The sequence below is a fragment of the Lobosporangium transversale genome (genome assembly GCF_002105155.1).
Source record: "Lobosporangium transversale strain NRRL 3116 chromosome Unknown BCR41scaffold_21, whole genome shotgun sequence".
Taxonomy (NCBI): domain Eukaryota; kingdom Fungi; phylum Mortierellomycota; class Mortierellomycetes; order Mortierellales; family Mortierellaceae; genus Lobosporangium; species Lobosporangium transversale.
This window is the reverse complement of record NW_019028999.1, coordinates 475,270-494,386: the sequence shown is the minus strand read 5'-3', so window position 1 is coordinate 494,386 and position 19,117 is coordinate 475,270. Positions and strand designations below refer to the sequence as shown.

The window sequence follows — 19,117 nt, the reverse complement described above, 5'->3', positions numbered from 1 at the left end:
ACCTCACAATGCACCCACCAAGCACGTTTAGCAGACTCTGTGTTCGAACTCGCTGGATCCGTTGAAGCCATTTAATGCTTGATATCTTACGTTCATACTCATGGCGATATACTGGAGTGAGTGGTGAAAAGGCTATGTGCAATATAGGAATTATGGATGTAGACGATGAAAGACCATATTGAAAAAATACGAGGGGGGGACAAGGAGAGTGGAATATAAAGAAATGAAGTATTTATCTTTGCAAGTTCTTGGGAACATAACGCGGTTGATAAACTAGTGTCCGTCGAGTCAGTAGATATGCTCATAGATTGGTAGAACAGTAGTGGTAAAAGCTCTCTTTAGTATTTTGGAAAGCCCCCATGAGTTGAATATAATAATAACCAAGGCATCAGGATCATAAATTTCAAATATTGTGAAAATCTGCATTCGAACGAAAGAGGAGGCTATGGAAGATTCTCTTTGGTTTTTGCGCACGCTCTGACGATGATAGACATGGGATATCCTGCAGCACTGGTTAATCTTGTATCGTAGCCTGGCCTTTTTTTTTTTTTTTTTTTTTTTTTTTTTTTTCGCATGTTTCGCCACTCAAAATGAAGGTAAAATTTTCCATTTACGGAGCAGAAGGGAACCACATCAAAAAAAAAACTGATCAAAGCAATGGTTCTTCCTGTGTTTAATGATTTGTTTGAAATTCAACTGAAGTACGATGAAAAACTTAATTTTATTTTATTTTATTAAAGCAATCAATACCCTGTGCCCTCAACTGTTGAGTTAAATAACTATGATCGGAGCCATAGGTAATCCGTCTAGTTCCATGTTAAGATGTGAAGTAAAGATGAGGCTTCACCAACTGGCGAATATGCTTCCACGCGGTCCCTTACGTTCTGGAATGGGTGCGGGCTTCTGACGAAGGATTTTACGTATATGCTCATGCTTTTGCATGAACGTGACAATAGAAGCATTTACTTGCTTATGTTCAAGCAAAAGGCCGTCATGGCCTTCCTCTGATCTGACTCGGATCAACTCACTATTTGGTAAAAGTGTGCTTAGAGCTTCAATCTCGTAAAAAGGAAAAAGTACATCGGATTCAATTCCTATCACCGATGAAAAAAAAAAAAAAAAAAAAAAAAAAAATAGATCAGCTGGCTGTTTGAACTATTAATTTCAACCAAGCGCTTAAGCTCCCTATCAACTTGCCTAGTACAAGAGTAGGCTGCTGGATTTTTTGAACAACATCTTCATAGTCTCCACGCCCGATAGAGATATCATGGGCGTCCATTTTGCGACTGAGAGCGATGTAGCAGTTAGCATCAAAGCGCTGAATAAATTTGTCAGCCTGATATCGTAGATAGCTGTGCGTAGAATACAATGGCGGTTGATAGTTATGGGACTCGACATTCGCAGCATCAGCAGCAGGGTGCGCAAGACTTCCTTTATCTTCAATAAGCTGAAGGCTATTGTCAGATACTGGTAGCTTATTTGAACAGGCAACTGTGACAGAATCGGAAAGGCCTGGTACATATGCCTTCATCTGGCGATGTCCGGCGTTGTGATCTATACGGTACATGTGCGCGGGATGAAGACTAGGCGTTTTCAATTGTGAGGAGCTGGGTGAGTCCATTAGGGATCGGCCGAATCGGTGCTCATACGAAGCTCTTGTTCGATAAGTCAGCATTGCTATCATTCGAGCCGCAATCATGCCATGAAGTGGTTGCTTTTTTTTTTTTTTTTTTTTTTTTTTTTTTAAGAAAAAAAAAAAAAAAAAAATCAATGCACAGAGTACGTTATTATCAAAAATACCACAGGCATTTCTTTCCCTTGCAAATTCTCCTTACAGCATCTAGCGAATAGTAGCCGTCAAGATACTTTGGATCGGCAAAGATAGATTGCCTCTGAGCTTCTGTCCAACCCATACTCCATGCTGATGTTTTAGCAGGGGCTGAGATGGGAACGAGTAGCTTAATGTAATCGGGGCCATAGAAGGCCCATTCAAAAACATGCATCCCAGCCATCGAGCCTCCGATGCAAATTGCGACAGATTTGACACCAAGGTCATCTAAAATCATTTTATGAAGTCTTTTTTATAAGGGAACAAAAATGAAAAAAAAAAAAAAAAAACGTTGGTGATACCAAAAGGTGAATTCGGTGCAGAAGAAGCGAGAAGGAGAGAGTATTGCATACTTGCAGTCATCCCGAATTGTAGCTAGGGGGAACTCCGGGCCATAGCGACGGCTGGAATCAGGATTATTTGTAAGAGGGGAGGCCGAGCCATAAGGTGAGCCCATCACGTTGAGACAGATGACGAAGAACTTTGTCTCGTCAATAACTTTCCCTGGTGTATCCAGGGTGCATGATCCCATGAGATCGATCCACCTAAATTGCAATTTAATCATGTATCAACAACTTGTATAACACCACATCCAATAATTTTTATCTTATAATATATTTGTATTTAAAAAAAGAAAAGGTTCAACATTACCAGTCTTCAACATCCACACTACGAGTCAGTGGATGACAGATGAGCATGCAATTATCACCTGCTTCGTTAAGGACGCCCCAAGTCTTGTAGGCAACTGGTACCTCGCGGATTGTGTGACCAGACTCGAAAGTGAATTCTGGCACGATAGCGATTGTTTGATCAGGAACCAACTTTGTGAATGGGTTTTCTGGCTGTGTGGTCTTGCGTTCTATAGTTGATACGATGATAGGGAAGGGACAGGCCATAGTTAGGAGGTGTGAGAAATAAAGTATTGCTTGTATGCTTGCAGTACAATGTAGAATGTGTGATCGCCATACCGAAAGGCATATTGTTGGGAAGTAAAAATGAAGGGGTTCTGAAATGGATGTACAATCAAGACTCGTTTCCGAGAAAGAAAGGGCAAAGGAGGCAAATCAGTGCTTAAATATGAAATTGGCTTCAAGTGTCAATGTTACTAATGTTGGATCCTTGGATCCGATGAGTAGGCCATTGCCTCGCTATATCTTATTGGAGCTTACGCCCAACTGAGCAATATGACTCCATCCTCTCTATGGAATCCTAGGGTAGGTTTGGTTTATTTACGCAGTGGGAGGTGTTAGAGGAATAGAAAAATAGCAAGTCTTGACCATTTTTAGTCAATGCATCTATGACCCATTTGTGTCTGTAAATATTTTTTCCAGCTAATTAATGACTATTTAGATAGATCGGATCGAAAGCATACTCCAAAACAAGTCAATTGATTAATACATGGCATTGCATCTCATGCCTCTCATTGTTTCCTTATTTCGTGTGATATCTATGCGAATGGGGTTTACAAAACACCTGTATCACCATAGTTTTCATTGGGATGCCTCCATCTTGTTAATAAATGAAGGTCAGGGATACTGACCGTGAAAAGTGTATTCGTGATTGGGAATACCATTGTGCCCTTTGGCAATGTTAGTTGGTTCGTAGCCTAATAGTTACAAGACTGGATCAAGCCTAAATGGTTAATACTTGAGGCAGGCAATTTCTTTTGGTGGAGTATTACGTGAAAGCTATTGGCTCAATACACGTCGCAGTCACCTGTCCATTGGCTGGGGCACTCTCACTCTCACTCTCACTCTTCAACTTCCGACTACAACTTTTTGCACACAAACCCAGTGGACATTACACTTTCTTACATTTACGATTTACGAGACATCAGAATTTTGAGGATTCTTGCAGTGAGGACATTAATAGTAAACAATCGTGCTTCAGCGGGGTTTCAGACATGAGAGGTGGAGTTATCGCATTGCTCATCCTCCTCTGGCTACTCAGTGGAGACGAAGGTCCTCGTACAGAGCATTTACAGAAAGCACTCAGAGAGCTGAATGAAGAAGCCGCTGTCTGTGGGAACCGTACTTTTGGGGTCAATGTTTCTTATGTATGGACAAAGCAGACTTTAATGTCAATTGGTCAGTTGAGATATGTATGCATAATGCTGACGAGTCCTATCTGTTCACGTACACGTACTATTGCAATAGCCACTTCCAGAAGCTGTGTCAATAGAGCTTACCAAGTTGTTCAAACCAGCAGGAAGTTGGGGAGCACATTTTTACCATAACCTCACAGGGTCGTTTAAAGGCGATTGGGTTTTTGATGAAGAGATTGCTGCAAAAATTAATCAAGAGTTTCCTTTGCCAAATGCTCCTCCGGCCAAGGAGGATTCTAAAACGAATGGGACAGTCTCGGAAGTCAATGACAAGAATAATGATAGCATAACAGGGCCCAATAAAGAGGAGAGCGGGACAGATGGTAGAACCACGCCAATAGATCCTAAGGAAGGCTCAACGAACAGTACAATTGAAGAAGGCTCAGCAGAAGATGATAAATCAATAGACACCATAGAAGATAAGAAACCCAAGTACTTGGAGGACCTGGATAAATTCAAAGGCTCCTTTCAATTCAATGAATCTGGATCCTTTACGTTCAATATCAGAGAGACGAAGGCTACGGAACATGTGAATTGGGTCAAGGTAGCGAGGGGCCTCTTTTTTTTTTTTTTTATTTTTTTTATTTTTTATTATAAACGAATTGCGATACAAAGAAGAAAACTTGACATTCTGATACTGAGCATTTTTTCTTTCTCTTGCTGCTGGGTGATTAGGGAAGCTGGAGACTGAGGCATGAAGATAATGAGGACTATGGTATAGCGCTGAATGTCCAGGGTGTTCATTTTGTTCATAATGGGTCCTTTTATATGTGGGGGATTCCTGAAGAGTAGGACACAACCCGGAAAGGGTTTAAGCTTCACCTTGAACTGCTCTACTTTGGCTTGTATTCGATAACAAGCATGCTCACAATGTTGTTTTATCCTTTTGTGTCTAATAGGAGTCGGATGCCTCTTTGGCGAGTATTGGATCTAATGCCCAACAATGTATCCTTTACGCTTGCTCTGGCGGCAGTCAAGGAGCAATATCAAAAGCGGATCAAAACAATACAAGATGTGATGGATGGGATCGACACTTTAGAGTATCCAGAGACAACACTATCTGAATCTTCTAGCTGCCACTATCAAATGTACATGCAACTTGGTGCCATTGACTCGAGTGTTCGATCCACGGCAGTTAAGGAGCTTGAACGAGGTGCGTTATCCGAGAGACATAGCGATTAAGCCTCTTTAATTTGCGATCTTACTAACGCCTAGTGCTAAATACCGTTTATTGAATACTTTATGAAACAGAATGGGCGTCGCCGCAGGGTATATCAACAATTAAGCCTCCACCGCTCAACTCGACATTATTCCTATACTCGCCTAACTGCCGCTTGACGCTGAGTGTGGAAAAAGCAGACGGAATGAAGCGAGAAAAATTCTATGCCAAGGCTGTCAATTATGCGGGGATGGCAGGAACTGTGAGTATCACTAGTTTTTCAGGAGACTGCAACATTGCACAAGCTGTACTTTTTAAGAAAAAAAAAAAAAAAAACTGCAAGCTGAGACCATTATAATGTTTAATCTCCTTTAGCTTGCCTTTATTCAAGTTTTTCTCCTTGTTCGCCAAATGGAATATACACCTACGCCGTCTGTATGTTATGTTTGATTGAGATTCTAAAGGCATGTCGACCAGGTATTTTAATGTCCTATAAGCACTTATTAATATTTGTGCATTTTGTTTACATAGAGTGTTTCTAAAGTATCGTATTGGACAATTGCAATCCAAGTTTTTATCGATTCGTACTTATGCATGCTCCATTTAACAACCGGGGTTTTAGTTGGTAAGAATTAATTGAATTCCATAGATATGCCTGATATTCTACGTAAATAGTAGTATCTAAAACTATATCTTTGCGCCATCCATGCTTTAGACTTTCTTTTCATCCCTTTTGTCGCTGCTTCGTTCTTTTCTTTTGTTCTGGTTGCTATCTTCGGCATGCGCTACATGCTGGTCATCTGGCGGATACAGAGGCCAGAGCGACGTGGCAGACGCAATCAGGCAGCAGCAGCAGCGGCACCGGCAGCCACACCGGCTTCTGACAGTAACAGTAGTAATAGCAATGGTGACTCTGGAAACGGAGCCGGCACTGCAGAGAACATCCGACCCACAGATACTATGCCTGGCGGCCTGCCACTTCCAGTTACAGCGGCTCGGCCAACAGTAACGGACGACTCTGATAATCCGAGAGCAGATATGCAGGCGCTCTATGGACGATTTTGTACGGTTCTTGACTTGAAATACTTTTTTTTTAAAAAAAAATTCTTTATTTTTGTAGGGAGACCACTACCTAACATTGTTCTTATGCTCGAAAACACAATAGATTGGATGCTTATTATCAGTTTGGTTACACTTTATAAGATCGCAGTGAGCTCGGAAAGGGTTCAAAATCTGATGATTTCAGTTTGTGCATTATGTCTTTTCTCATTTTGGATCCCTCAAATCGTCAGGAACGTGACACGAGGATCAAAACGAGGACTTGACCTGCGGTTCGTGCTTGGAATGAGTATCACAAGGCTAGTTCTGCCTATTTATTTTTACGCATGCCCTAATAATCTGATGGGGCATGAGCCAACTTTGTGGATCTGGGGACTTGTGTTGTGGGTTGCTCTCCAAGTTTGTGTCCTATTGTTACAAGACTGGCTTGGGCCACGGTTCTTTGTGCCTAAGAAGGTAAAAGAAAAAACAACCCCAGGTACACTGACTTGCCATCATTTGTATCAAATTGCGTGGGTCTGATTTTAATTTTTTTTTTTTTTTTTTTTTGCGAATCTAGTACTTGCCTCCGGTCTATGATTACCATCCTATCTTACCTACTACAGATGAAGAATCTGGAAATACAGGACACGGATCACGGGCTCCACAGCACGATTGTGCGATTTGCCTGCTCCCTATCGATACGGCTCCACAAGGCCCTGCGAGACTTTCGAGTGTGGTCGGCAGTCTTGGTCGACTGAACTATATGCTCACACCTTGTGGTCATCTATTTCACACTGAATGCTTAGAAAGAGTAAGTCTTGTAATAATGACTATAAGGATGCTCGAATCATCAAAGGGAACTGTTGAAAAATACGATAGCTAATGTTTAATATCTACTCACTATATTATCTTTATGGCACATAGTGGATGCGGATAAAACTTGAGTGCCCTCATTGTCGAGCATATCTACCATTTATTTAGAACACTACATTCCTTATATACCCATCTCTCATCGAATGTATACAGAAATATAGACAAGCGAGGCTGCAGCTCATGTATCATAAATCGATATCTCATAGCTATTGTTTTTTAGTATCTTTAATTTTATCATTAAGCAGCTATTCATGTGTGTGTCCTTTAAGTTTGCGAGCAATCTTTATGCAGACGCGGCCTTTTAATCCCGCAGCGTATGCATCGGTAAGGATTAAGCGTGTAGGATCTCTACGTATAGTTAATACACTATCCAGAGCTTCGTGGAGGCTTCGATCGTTGGATCCAGCATGAGTTAGTAAGCTATCCATACCAGTGTCCACCATCATGATATTTTGATTTTCCATGAAGAACCCATCACGGTCGCCATACCGGTAACTTTTCTGGTAAAGTCTCTGTTGCCTACTCATTTCATCGGCGTACTTTCTAGGGTTATCAAGAACATCAGCCCCTGGAGTTGGGTATAAGGTGGATCCAAGACTGCAGCCCATTCCGTCACCTTTGGTACGAGACAGATCCAAAAGGCCAGCGTGAGGCATCTTGTCGATGATTGTGTAAGGTCTAGATACAGCAATCCATGCAGCACGCAAAAGATCGTTTCCATTTCGGCTAAAGATCCGTTCATATGTGTTGTGCTCTTCGCCAGTGAGCCAATACCAGGCCAGGTAAAGTCCCTTCCATGCATCCCTGTGCCTTAATGCAAATGAACTCCAGGATTGTTCATAAACTGCTGGATCGCAGTTGCCTTGAATGATGCGCCAGAGAGGATTGTCGCCTGCTGGAAACGACGTTGGATGCTGCCAAAACACAGCTCCTGTTCGAATATAATCAGGATGTTGGAGAACGACTCTAGGCGATTGCATTGGTAAAGTCGATGGTGAAAAATATATGATATCCTCAAATCCAGAGTTGACCAACGCAGCTATTGTCAGCGCCTTTTGAAGCTGACCTAGATTCCTGTCCGCTCTGGCTTTGAATTGTTGAATGTCAGTGCTGCTGATGGGCGTATTAGGTGATCTAAGTGTCCCATCTTCGTCATCGGAGCTCAGTACGATGGCATCCACGGCTGTTGAGGCATTATCGTCCAACGAACGGATGGTGGCGCCCCAGGTCGCAATCGATTCCTGTAGTTCTTCGGAGACATCATCTGCTCTTTCAAACCATACTTCGATTGGTATGGAAGATATGCTTCGAATTAGTTTGATCTGGAGCAATGTGTTGGCTGTTGTATTTTTGCCGTCGCTATCTGGGAACGCTCCTAGGACAACACCTTGACCAACCCATCCATGGCTGAATTCTTTCCAATTTGGAAGGTTCTGCTTAAGATTGCGTTTCCAGGCTAGAGACAAGGTATATGCGTCTTGTTTCGAAAGATTCTTCCACTCTTGGTTACGGAGCTGCTCCCTTTCTTGTCTAATTTCCTGCGGTAACGTGTGTTCAAGCCTCTCAAATGCCTTTAGACATAAAGGTGACCCAAAATCGCGAATCATAAAGATAGATTTAGGGTCCATGTCAGTACCATCGGGGTTTTTGTATGAGAGTTCTGGCTTTTGTTGTGATAATGGCATGGTTTCGCCGTGGGAACGTTGTTGTAATTGCAAAGCTGAGGAACGACTGAAGACTGTGGTTAGCGAGATTTTGATATCCAAGACGGATAAAAAATAGATTAAAATGATCATGCCTCCTGCACAGATCATAATTAACATGGCGCGTCTTCTACGGGGCGTTCCATGTATAAGCAGGGGACATGTACGAGCGATCCGAGCCTTAAGTGATTGATCCCGGTGCTGAGAGCTTTGGAATGGATTCATGTTGTGGAGCCCGTTCTGGCGCTTGGAAGCGTTGTTATGGTGATGGTTGGTATTAAGGTTTGTGGCGGCGTTATGAACTGATGGCAGACCCCCTGTACCAGCTGTGATGTATCCACAGGAGCTTTGACGTCGTGGATTCACAGTGGCGGCAAATGAGGACGAGCTTGTTATCGAGGCACGTCTCTGGTTGAAAGCCATGTGTGTTAATAGATTTTTAGAAGAGAAATATCGCGGACAATGCTGCTTGGCTCTGGAGAATGAGATGGAGGAGGAACAAGTGAATGGGACGGTGAATAATGTGAAAAGAGATGAGATGAAGCTGTTGGGGGCAAAAATGGTGCAAAATGTATCAATAATTGGTCCTCTTAGTGTTCCTGAATTAATGCCTAAAGTTCAAAAGAGTTTAGACTTGGAACAGATTTCGTGTTGATCAGGCTAAACATCTATGCTGTGGAACCATTGAATGAGAGCTCATTGTTTTTGTGCTCAATGGCCCTCACTTTGACGGTTTACATTGACTTGTTTCAACCAAGAAGATCGAAGATGGACACATATTACACACAGGCTTTCTCTCTTTATCTCTTACTCCTTTTGTGGGTTCAAGGAAGAGGTTTGGCCGATTCAAACAAAGGATACTTCCTCTCCTTTTAAAATTGTTAGTACGGTTGCAAATACAATAATTAATAATAGTGACATTAAAGAAAGGGTAGAGCCCGTTGTCCGTTGTAAAAGAAAAAAAGAAAAGCATGTCATGTCATGTCTTGTCATTATTCATCTTTTTTATTTCCCTTCATTTCCATTTCCATTTCCATTTGTGCTTGCATCTTTATTCTCTTTTATAACATCCTCTTCTTTACCTACTGCCCTATCCACAACCGTGACACATTAGTCTACAACAATACCAAGTATTAATTCGATCGACATGCACCATGGTGCGCTCCACGGCTGCGAACATCGAGAGGGCAACACTCAAAAAGGCAGCTGTCAGTACAGTCCCGTCGTAAGCTTCCTCCTGGCAAACAAACAGATAAACAAAACGTATTCCAATCTTCAAACCCTCTCTCACTCTTTTTCACCATCTCTTCTATTCTTAATCTTTTTCTTCTTGTGCCTGCTGACAGCTGGGCAAAAGCGAAGGCGTATCAATGGAGCATAGTTGAAAGTGATGAGGACTCTACGCGACATGTCTCGGAGGCATCCTCCAGTACCATCATCGGATCTTCTATGGCAAAGCACTCTTCAACAACCTCTCTACCTCATACCATAAACTCTACAGCCACAGGCACCTCGACTTCTCAGTCATGGTCTATCTTCACAACCATGAGCAATGTGTCTACTGTTTCAGAATGCCTATCAAAGTTCAATCATCCAGTCTACAAAACTGCCCCTGCCCCTACACTTGAGCCGATACAGGGTTCATACCATTCGTTAGACCAAAAGTCGCATCATAGACAAGCTCTGGAAGGGGTCCAAGATAAACGCGACTGCACTTGTACTTGTCCCCAGCATGAATACTCATCTCATCATCAGCCACGCCGTACGCGGTTATCTACGAGATCCAAGAAACGACAGCAGAAATATTCATTAGAGTTGGCACGAGGATATCCAACAGGAGAGTGTATCTCTTCTTCAGGGCCACCCCCAGTGACGATTTGGGACGAAAAGGATCCTGCTGATGTACTTTTTCAGGGACGACGTCTAAGCATCAGTACCAATACTGCTTTCAATATCGAGGCGTTCAAGATGTTCCTCACCTCGCCACTTTTCTCTAGCATTCTTAAGAGCTTAATTGTTCTGGCTGCAACGTTACTTGTTATCATTTCCATCCATGCCATTATAGCCCTTCACAGGGATCTGACATTTGAAAAGGATGCAAACCCATTTTCGAACGCAACGGCATCGCTTATCATCACTATCATTCTGTCAGTCTTCACTATAGTATACTCATGTTTCACGATCTTCTTGGATTCTAGGAGACCTCCAGAGGGCCTTGATTCGTCTAATTCAAAACCGCTAACCGTCATTTTTTCTGAGATCCTAATGTCCATATTCTGGGCTCAGGTATTGAGTGTCACCATCTACATTTATACATGGACATTCGGATGCACAATGGCGGGGAAAAGACAGCTCGAGCGTGTTTGGCACCAGAATCAGTCGTTTCCCGATCATGTAGTAGAGAGACTATGTCGCCATGAAGGGGCTATGCTGGGGCTTGAGATATTCCTAGTTATGTTGCTGATCTTCAACTTTTATACCCACTTGGCACAGAATTTTCAGTTTATTCGTGCTGTCTCTAGATGAGAAAATAAAATCACTTGTAAAACGTAGGCATACACATGATTTTGAGAAAAAGAGTTTCTAGAAGAGTACAACTTAATGTTGTGTTGCACTATCGCATGTCTGCAAAAACCATGTGGTACCGTTGGTATATACCGTTTAGTACCTTGACGTTTGCCTTAGTGGATTTTCATTTTTTTTTTTTTTTTTTTTTTTTTTTACAAATATTTATCCTCTCTTACTTTTTTTTTTTTTTTTTTTTTATTTTTTTTTTATTTTATTTTTTTTACCTTTTCCCTTTTACCTTTTCCCTTTTCTTTTTTGTTTTTCATTTCTTACGTCTACCTTTTACTGCTGTCTTTATTTGTCTTCAACTTCATCCTAACAATAGTCAAAAACAGTATCATCATACACACGCTCACAGTCATGTTTTCTTCAGGGGCTAAAGTCAGAGACCTTGCGATTCATGTCGACACTGGAGATACGATAGGTCCTAAAAAATTGCCAGTATTGTACGGGCATCTGGATACTCATGCAATACTTCATGCAAAAGTGACGTTGGAAAACAGTTATGATTTCAAGGGAAACCCTGTCGAGATATGCTTTAAAGCAGTGGTTAAGACTCACTTCTTTTGTACAGACGAGCAAAAAAAAAAAAAAAAAAAAAAAAAAAAAAACGATGGCAATTCGAGGAAAACGATTGTAGTTGACAGCGATTTATGCTAACACAGGTTATCACTGATTAATGACGAATAGCAAAAGATGAAGCATCAAGGAAGCATGTGGGAGAGCAGATCTTTTTAATGAAACATTGGGAGCTAGATGTAGAGCGTCCTAAGCCTGGTTGGATCGGCAAAGGAAGTTATGCGCGACTATGTTCTGTGATCCTGGACCCTTTATTACCTTCATCAAGCGAAAGCCCATTTGGGTCGATGCGATACTACTTTGAGGCACGTCTAAAAGGCGCCAAGGGTTTTGGAATCACAAGATCAGATTGGGTGGTGGCCCAGGAGGTGTGGATCTTGAATTCATCGTTACCATTCTACAACAATATATCAATCGATAATCCCACTGCGGTACATGGCATTTGGAGAGATGCATTGAAGTACTCAATATCCATCCCTTCGGATTTACTATACCTTGGACAAAGAGTCGCTGTTACAGTTCAGCTGCATCCCTTCAACCAAGGCTCTGTCTATGAAGGAGATGAGGTACAGGTGATTTACGCTACATTCACACTACGGGAGCTAAAGACTTTCCGAGCTCAGTTTGTAAGAGACGTACACCAGACAACTGAGAAAGTTTTAAACATTACAGTCAACACAGCTTGGCGTCAAAGTGTTGATGGATGGCGCAAAACGATTAATTTGTCATTGCCTTCATCACCGATCATGTCGCCTAATATGCAGACCAAGTTCATGGATGTCGCGCATACATTGGCAGTAATGATTGAGTTCAGGACAGTCAAAATATCCAAGATTGAAAAATTGAAAGCACAGCGTAAGCTTATAATTAACAGAATATTCTCTTTGTTCCTTTTTTTTTTTTTTTTTTTTTTTTTTTTCAAACCATAATGGACTGACATTCGATGCACTTTTTTTTTTTTTGTAAACAGTGGATGTTCAGATCACAGCACCATGTTTCGCACCCACTTTGCCACCTGATTACGGGGAGACAACAAGGCATGTCGAGTCACTTCTTCTGCTGGAGCCTCCAGCCATTGATCCTAACGAGTCATTGCCCGGGTACTCTCGATATGAATAGCGCCTCCTTTCCTAAGGGACGTGTATTTTTTTTTTTTTTTTTTTTTTTAAAAAATGGATATGTAGTCAAGGTACAATTTATAAAACCTTGATCTCCAGTGGAATGCTGAAAAAAAAAAAAAAAAAAAAAAGAAATAAGTCGAATGTGGAACAATACCCAGAAAATAATAACAATAGCAATGATGTTAGTAATAATAATAGTAGTAGTAACAACAACATTAGTAATAACAATAATAGTAGTTAGTTATAAGGGTAAATAAATAAAATACCTTTCCTCAACAACCAGAGTGGAGGAACGTCGTAACATGTACGCAACAATGTATATACATTATAGTATATTTTACACAGGAAAAAAGTTTTTTTGACTTCCGGGAACATCCATGAAAAATTACAGAGTTGTGTGGGGAACAAAACTTGACTTCATTTCGCCCGCCTTTTATATTAAAAAAAAAAAAAAAAAAAAAAAATAGTGCATAAATGTTCACCATCTCCACATCTTCCCACGTGTGGCACAGTCAAAAGAGCTTTACAAATGTAACTGTGAAGGACAAGAGCGATGGATGGGACAGCCAGTAAGGTAGGATAAAGTTGATTGATGATAAACTGGATTGAGTAAGATAGACAAAGAGAAGAGAGAGAGAGAGAGAGAGAGAGAGAGAGACAGATGCAACGCGTGTGTGCATATAATGCATGCGAATATTATTATGAAAAAAAAAAAAAAAAAAAAAAAAAAAGAATGCTTGTTTGGTTTGAACACATGTACAAACAAACATTCATAACATTCAACACTTGCATAGAATGACAAAGCGTCTCTTATCTCTCCTCTCTCTTTTCACATTTCTCTCTCTCTCTCCCTCTCCCTCTCTTTTTTTTTTTTCTTTTCCATTCAACCTTTTTGAATTCACATAAGCATTCATTGATTCAATTCGTTTATTTATCCCCTTTTCTCCTTCTTCTTCTTATAGTGCATTTAAACTGTTTTATAGGGTTTTTCTCCCACCTAAAGCTTCATTTTCTATCAGAGACTTCAATCAACAATTTCCCACAATAAAAAAGAAAAGCAGAGTTTCAGCGCATGAGCAAAGCAAAGCAAATACGGGCAATCCTGCGTGGACAACAACAGTTATTCCAGCAGCTTCACTGCCAGACTACTACTGCCGCCTCAACAATGACAGCCAGTAGCTCATTGCGCATATTGTCCCCACGTCCTGTCGGTCCTCTTCTCCATTCAGACTCACGCTCGATTCACTCCCAGCCTCATGCACACTTCTCGGACTTACAGCAACAGCAACAATATCATTCTAAATCATGTCAGCGATACTCTTCTCGTTCTCGTCGTCGGGATCAGCATTGTCCGACAGCTGACCGTCTATTCCATACTTCTTCGTTCAACAGTTCGTTCGCATCATCCCCAGCAAACGCAACGGTCGCCACTGCATCCTCTACTTCACAAAGTGGTGATAGCACTTCTGCCGACAATAATTCTAGGCCTGAATCAATTCATACTCGGTTATCTTCGTCAATCCTTCAAGAAAAGATTGGTAGTGAACCAGGAGCAGGAACAATGGAATCAGTAGAAGCAATTGCAGAAGAAGGGGAGCCTGTAGGAAAGACCTCGTCTTCTTCTACAGGACGATGGGTTTCAGAGTTGCCCTGGATAGATCCGGAAACGATGGAATCATACAAACCAGGACAGAGTCCAAAACATTCAGGATCTGGAGCAGGAAATACCGGCGGTAATAGCCAAGCATCAAGTGCTTCAATGACATCAACAAAAGCTATGAGTTCCTTTTTCGATCAACCCTTTCAAAAAACGCGACACAACTATGTCTTTGCTCACGGAGCGTCTGGCTTTGCAAAGAATCCAGGAAAGGCTCCAGTACTGACTCCAGAGGAAGATCGCGCTTACTTCAGTGTCCAAGTTGGAGAGGATTCGTATTTCAGACGACATGATGCGCTTGGCGTGGCAGATGGAGTCGGTGGCTGGAGTGGTACAACAGGCAAGTCCAAAAAAAAAAAAAAAAAAAAAAAAAAAAACTGATTACAGATCTTGTAGTTTGATCTGGTGATGACGTTTCTTTTATTATCCAAATATGCGTTTCTTTCAACGCTATTACGGCATTTGAACGACGACTGAAAAAAAAAAAAAAAAAAAGGAAAAAAAAAACTGAATAATTGGAGGAATATGCTGATCCCGCGATAAGGGAACATGTATGCGGTAAAAGAGATTTCGTCAGGCACGCACAGGAAGGACTGACACAATCATTTTTGTGCCTCGCCATCTTGTGCAAATTGTCGTCACAAGAGGGTATCTTCCCGTCCGTTACATTAGTTTTTACACGGATGCTGTGAGGTTCTTACACAAAATATTACACATTACGCGCTCACGTTCATTTTTTTTTTTTTTTTACGACCATGCGGCTAATTGATATCCATACATTTACCTTTTTCACGTCCTGACAGGCGCCAACCCTGCATTGTATTCGCGCAAGCTGATGCATTATGCTTATTTGGAGCTAGAGAAATATGACAATATTGAGGAGGAGGCGTTCTACGACTACTTTAATGCTAATCCTGTGGACATTCTGGAGAAAAGCTTCGAACAAAGCACAAGAGATGCTAAAAAGGAGGTAAAAAAAAAAAAAAAAAAAAAAAAGAAAATGATAAAGAGGAAGAAGGCGCTTTTACATGCTTAAGGCGCGGCTTGTCGATATCAAAATTTCGTTTTATATGAGTGTGATGTGAGCCTAATAATCCGCTATCCGTGCTTTTATCAATTATATAGGGTCTGATAGGATCCTCAACAGCATGTATAGTAATTCTCCGGGACGACGAACTTCGTATTGCCAACTTGGGCGATTGCGGAGTGAGCGTGATCCGTCGAAACGAGTTTATATTTAGGACAGAGGAACAACAACACTCCTTCAACTACCCATATCAATTGGGTACAGGAAGCACTGACAGCCCTAGAGATGCACAGATGTTTACAGTCAAGGTTGAGAGCGGTGATATTGTGGTAATGGGCACAGACGGAATTTTTGATAACTTGTTTGATGAAGATATTCTGGAGGAGGTCGTTAAATGTGTCAGTGGTATCGATCCAAAACATCAGGACCTCAGCCCTTTCGGAACTGGGAAACCAGCAGTAACATCAACGACGCGCGCGAGCAAAGGAGGTGTCGGTGGATTGTGGAGTGGACTGACAAGTAGTGCTGCTAAATTAGCATCCACATCCTCATCCACAATCGCAGCAATAGCAGGTAAAGCCACTCATGTACCGGATACCCCTACAGTAGCAACACCCATAGTAAACGCCATGCAGCTGGGAGATACCCAAGAGTCATATGAATCAATAGTCGATGGTTCAGGAGAACTTGAATCGCTTTCTGATCTTTCGCCAATTGCTGTGGTTGCCATTGCAGCCGCGGAGTCGTCTGCATTACCGCCCTCAGCAGCGTTATATACCCTTTCATCAGCGACCGCTACCGCTGCGCAAAGGCGACATTATGAACGAAAAATTCCAGAACCAAGTGTCATTAGCGACGCATTAGCAAAGCGCGCTAAAAGCGTTGCCGAGGACACACGACATCATGGAAGTCCTTTCCAGAGTCGAGCTATGCAGGAAGGTCTGTACTACCAAGGAGGCAAACAAGATGATATGAGCGTCCTTGTAGCCATCATTAAAGCTGCAGAGGATTCACCTGACCGAAGGTAGTCGGGAGTAAATCTGGGCGTTATAAAGACAATAAAATACACGATACACTTTGTCTTTCATAATTAAAGAACACTTGACGCAATGATTGGCTAAAAGATAATAAAGGTAGTTAAGGTAATCTTGTAATTCTTAATACTCTTTTATTTTTTTTGTGATTCAAGTGCCACTTACATGCATCTAAATATTTATGTAGGCAGCTAGAACGAGGAGCTATTCCTCAAGGTATATCAACACTGCAACTTGATGTTAATGTCATGTTTAATGGCTCCGAAAGTTTCAGCACAGTGAAGCTGGGCTTACAGTCTATGAAGTTTTCTTGGATGGGGACGGATGCAAATAGACCCTGCTGTCGTATATAAAAAAAGTTAAAGCTCTTGTGCCAGGATCACGTTTTTTTTTATTTTTTTTTTTTTTGGTCTTTTGAGGGGGAGTGTGCTAACTGCATTATCAAACCAAAAAAGCATCTCAAGATTTAAGGTTGAAGCTGATGTTGGTACTGATCTTATTAAGAAAGAGATATCTCCGTCTTGGGATTGGATCTAGGACCTTTCAAAAGAAAAAGAAAAAAAGGAAAAAAAAACTCTCTTCTTTCAAATGCTCTTAAATAGCAAGCTTCGTATGGGAGCTTGGTGGGAACTGATTGACTGGCAACGCCAGTCAGTAGGCCGGAGTATGAGAAGTAAACTCTCGAGATTTTTCACTGCCCTAGAGACACTTTGTGATGAAAGTGACTGCTGGTTTTTGCCCGCTGAAATAGAGGTACCAAGAATACATGTTCAACTTTTCTTACAGGTGCTCACAAGTGTACCCTAACGAGATTAATGAGTCTCACGAGGCAAAGCACTAGACTGGAGTGGCCGTAAGTGAAGCCACGGGTCGCCCGTCTAGTTTGATTATTAATTTTGACAAACACAGTTTATCCGTCTGCTGACTCCATGGAGACTCGTGTCCTCTTGCGACGACGGTACGAGCCATTCGATGCTCCCTGCACCCTCTTAACAAAGCATGACTCGTCTGGGGCAAGACTCGCAGATAGCCCCGCCAGAAATTTCAGTTTTCGGGCAAAGCTATCTCCAGATCCGAGCCTACGCCAACCGTCTAGCCGCTTGAGGAGCCCCTTTATCTGCTCCTGAATCGTCTCGCGCATTGACAGTTGACGGTTATTCGCCTCGGGCTCGGGTGTATCCTCGGTAACTACGGACGCATCAGCAGCCGGCCTCTTGCCCTCCAAGGCAGTAAGGCAGCCTTGTAGGCCTGGAAAGCCTCTCAATCAATCTCATCTACAATCCATTTGCCACGACCTTTAAGCTGCTTAAACAGCGATGATTTGTGAGCCCAGAACAAGTCTCAAGATCCACGCTTTGCATCCTTGCGACCGGTCGTGTCGCGGACTGGCCTGCCTTCCAGACACAATGGATCTCTAGAACGGACTTCGTCCAGCCTGATCTGGGGGTCTGTCTCTCGCCCCAATGTAGGTGATGCGTTGACTATCCAAGAATAGGGTATTAATGACATTGAAGTCATTGGTTGGACGGATGAACAAGAAGCCTTCATCGTTTGGTACAACGTCCTCTGTAGTGGAGGACGAAGCAGTACGTTGAATGTTGATAGATGAAGAAATATTGGTGAAAATGATGAAAAAGCAAATCCCGATAATGGAGTCAGTAATGTGGCGAAGGAAGTTTGAATTTAATGAAACACTGAAAAGCAAATGAACCCCTAATTTACGGCCACCATTACCATTCTCATCGCTAGTCATCATCTTGATTCGTTCCTGACCCTATCAATTTTCTTCTGCATGGTGTGATCTTTGATCTTACATTGCGAATTGCAATGGCGACCACAGGCGTCATTAGCTCCAACTAATCAACGATCCCTGTCCCACTCAATAGGTCAAAAAAAAAAAAAAGAGAAACTGATGCTTGTCCACCAAAACCCAAAGCTGCAGCACAAACATTAAAAAATTAAATTAACTTTCTAACTTTGAAAACGCACAGCCATCCATTTTTGTGTCCATACATTTAAAACCATCAGATCCTCATTGCGTGCTGACTCATTTGCTAAAACAAATCCAGGAGAGAAAGCTGTTGCATATTCAACAATACGCATAGTCGCTGATACTATTTTAGTTATGAATAAAAAAGATGGGTAGAAATAAATCCTTTTTTGATGGAATGGAGAATCATTACAGTGATACGCGTCAAATTTCTTTTTTAGGCGCTCTATAAACCTTTTGGCTGAAGAGGCGCAGCCTATTTTACACCCAAGTCTATGCTCCGCTTTTGCCTAAATGAGGCACAAATCCTGAGTGACTAAGGACTACCAAGGTCTTGGCTTGTCTGAGTCATCATACTCTGACAACCACCGACCAATGCTTTTTTCACTTTTGAACGGGTAAATAGTCATGTTTAATGATATATTGTAAATAT

General features: G+C 41.8%; 8 protein-coding genes across 8 annotated transcripts; 5 read left to right on the top strand and 3 right to left on the bottom strand.

The window, feature by feature from the left end:
- Positions 1-750: 750 nt before the first annotated feature.
- On the bottom strand, positions 751-3,037 carry BCR41DRAFT_323455 (Alpha/Beta hydrolase protein). Its single transcript, XM_022021517.1, has 6 exons — positions 2,797-3,037; positions 2,480-2,687; positions 2,182-2,373; positions 1,836-2,076; positions 1,198-1,714; positions 751-1,094 (listed from the first exon to the last, which is right to left on the bottom strand). The coding sequence occupies exons 1-6, from the start codon at positions 2,804-2,806 to the stop codon at positions 844-846; spliced, it is 1,419 nt and encodes a 472-aa protein (XP_021880892.1). The 5' UTR covers positions 2,807-3,037; the 3' UTR covers positions 751-843.
- A 544-nt stretch (positions 3,038-3,581) lies between these two features.
- BCR41DRAFT_86963 (hypothetical protein) lies at positions 3,582-5,197 on the top strand. The gene is made up of 4 exons (XM_022031056.1): positions 3,582-3,884; positions 3,985-4,476; positions 4,608-5,085; positions 5,184-5,197. The coding sequence occupies exons 1-3, from the start codon at positions 3,732-3,734 to the stop codon at positions 4,722-4,724; spliced, it is 762 nt and encodes a 253-aa protein (XP_021880891.1). The 5' UTR covers positions 3,582-3,731; the 3' UTR covers positions 4,725-5,085; positions 5,184-5,197.
- On the top strand, positions 4,437-7,182 carry BCR41DRAFT_86945 (hypothetical protein). Its single transcript, XM_022031055.1, has 10 exons — positions 4,437-4,479; positions 4,608-4,647; positions 4,832-5,085; positions 5,184-5,353; positions 5,467-5,526; positions 5,623-5,716; positions 5,807-6,154; positions 6,257-6,606; positions 6,710-6,943; positions 7,057-7,182. Exons 3-10 carry the CDS (start codon positions 4,839-4,841, stop codon positions 7,111-7,113), a joined length of 1,560 nt encoding a protein of 519 aa, XP_021880890.1. The 5' UTR covers positions 4,437-4,479; positions 4,608-4,647; positions 4,832-4,838; the 3' UTR covers positions 7,114-7,182.
- Positions 7,183-7,228: 46 nt separating this feature from the next.
- On the bottom strand, positions 7,229-9,230 carry BCR41DRAFT_354825 (hypothetical protein). Its single transcript, XM_022024399.1, has one exon. The coding sequence runs from the start codon at positions 9,129-9,131 to the stop codon at positions 7,251-7,253; it is 1,881 nt and encodes a 626-aa protein (XP_021880889.1). The 5' UTR covers positions 9,132-9,230; the 3' UTR covers positions 7,229-7,250.
- Positions 9,231-9,721: 491 nt separating this feature from the next.
- On the top strand, positions 9,722-11,248 carry BCR41DRAFT_422639 (hypothetical protein). The gene is made up of 2 exons (XM_022030176.1): positions 9,722-9,933; positions 10,055-11,248. Exons 1-2 carry the CDS (start codon positions 9,863-9,865, stop codon positions 11,232-11,234), a joined length of 1,251 nt encoding a protein of 416 aa, XP_021880888.1. The 5' UTR covers positions 9,722-9,862; the 3' UTR covers positions 11,235-11,248.
- A 587-nt stretch (positions 11,249-11,835) lies between these two features.
- BCR41DRAFT_86916 (hypothetical protein) lies at positions 11,836-13,011 on the top strand. The gene is made up of 2 exons (XM_022031054.1): positions 11,836-12,710; positions 12,826-13,011. Exons 1-2 carry the CDS (start codon positions 12,014-12,016, stop codon positions 12,972-12,974), a joined length of 846 nt encoding a protein of 281 aa, XP_021880887.1. The 5' UTR covers positions 11,836-12,013; the 3' UTR covers positions 12,975-13,011.
- Positions 13,012-14,753: 1,742 nt separating this feature from the next.
- On the top strand, positions 14,754-16,688 carry BCR41DRAFT_377941 (phosphatase 2C-like domain-containing protein; the record flags this gene model as incomplete). The annotated part of the gene is made up of 4 exons (XM_022027127.1): positions 14,754-14,973; positions 15,437-15,603; positions 15,759-16,065; positions 16,498-16,688. The coding sequence occupies 4 exons, from the start codon at positions 14,754-14,756 to the stop codon at positions 16,686-16,688; spliced, it is 885 nt and encodes a 294-aa protein (XP_021880886.1).
- A 1,431-nt stretch (positions 16,689-18,119) lies between these two features.
- Positions 18,120-18,592, bottom strand: BCR41DRAFT_422636 (hypothetical protein; the record flags this gene model as incomplete). Its single annotated transcript, XM_022030175.1, has 2 exons — positions 18,429-18,592; positions 18,120-18,260 (listed from the first exon to the last, which is right to left on the bottom strand). Coding segments are annotated over exons 1-2 (162 nt in total), but the record flags the coding sequence as incomplete, so codon positions are not given.
- Positions 18,593-19,117: the final 525 nt, after the last annotated feature.

What these genes read in the sequence shown, in the direction of transcription:
- BCR41DRAFT_354825 (XM_022024399.1), bottom strand. Translation starts at nt 9,131, where the DNA reads ATGGCTTTCAACCAGAGACGTGCCTCGATAACAAGCTCGTCCTCATTT.
- BCR41DRAFT_323455 (XM_022021517.1), bottom strand. An exon ending in AGTGTGGATGTTGAAGACTG is followed by an intron (nt 2,374 to 2,479) that starts GTAATGTTGAAC and finishes ATTGCAATTTAG; the next exon opens with GTGGATCGATCTCATGGGAT. An exon ending in GCTACTATTCGCTAGATGCT is followed by an intron (nt 1,715 to 1,835) that starts GTAAGGAGAATT and finishes AAAAAAAAAAAG; the next exon opens with CAACCACTTCATGGCATGAT.
- BCR41DRAFT_86916 (XM_022031054.1), top strand. Translation starts at nt 12,014, where the DNA reads ATGAAACATTGGGAGCTAGATGTAGAGCGTCCTAAGCCTGGTTGGATC. An exon ending in TGAAAAATTGAAAGCACAGC is followed by an intron (nt 12,711 to 12,825) that starts GTAAGCTTATAA and finishes TTTTGTAAACAG; the next exon opens with TGGATGTTCAGATCACAGCA.
- BCR41DRAFT_422639 (XM_022030176.1), top strand. Translation starts at nt 9,863, where the DNA reads ATGGTGCGCTCCACGGCTGCGAACATCGAGAGGGCAACACTCAAAAAG. An exon ending in GCTGTCAGTACAGTCCCGTC is followed by an intron (nt 9,934 to 10,054) that starts GTAAGCTTCCTC and finishes GCCTGCTGACAG; the next exon opens with CTGGGCAAAAGCGAAGGCGT.
- BCR41DRAFT_86963 (XM_022031056.1), top strand. Translation starts at nt 3,732, where the DNA reads ATGAGAGGTGGAGTTATCGCATTGCTCATCCTCCTCTGGCTACTCAGT. An exon ending in TTGGGGTCAATGTTTCTTAT is followed by an intron (nt 3,885 to 3,984) that starts GTATGGACAAAG and finishes CTATTGCAATAG; the next exon opens with CCACTTCCAGAAGCTGTGTC. An exon ending in AACATGTGAATTGGGTCAAG is followed by an intron (nt 4,477 to 4,607) that starts GTAGCGAGGGGC and finishes CTGGGTGATTAG; the next exon opens with GGAAGCTGGAGACTGAGGCA.
- BCR41DRAFT_86945 (XM_022031055.1), top strand. Translation starts at nt 4,839, where the DNA reads ATGCCTCTTTGGCGAGTATTGGATCTAATGCCCAACAATGTATCCTTT. An exon ending in AATATACACCTACGCCGTCT is followed by an intron (nt 5,527 to 5,622) that starts GTATGTTATGTT and finishes TTGTTTACATAG; the next exon opens with AGTGTTTCTAAAGTATCGTA. An exon ending in ACACTGAATGCTTAGAAAGA is followed by an intron (nt 6,944 to 7,056) that starts GTAAGTCTTGTA and finishes TATGGCACATAG; the next exon opens with TGGATGCGGATAAAACTTGA.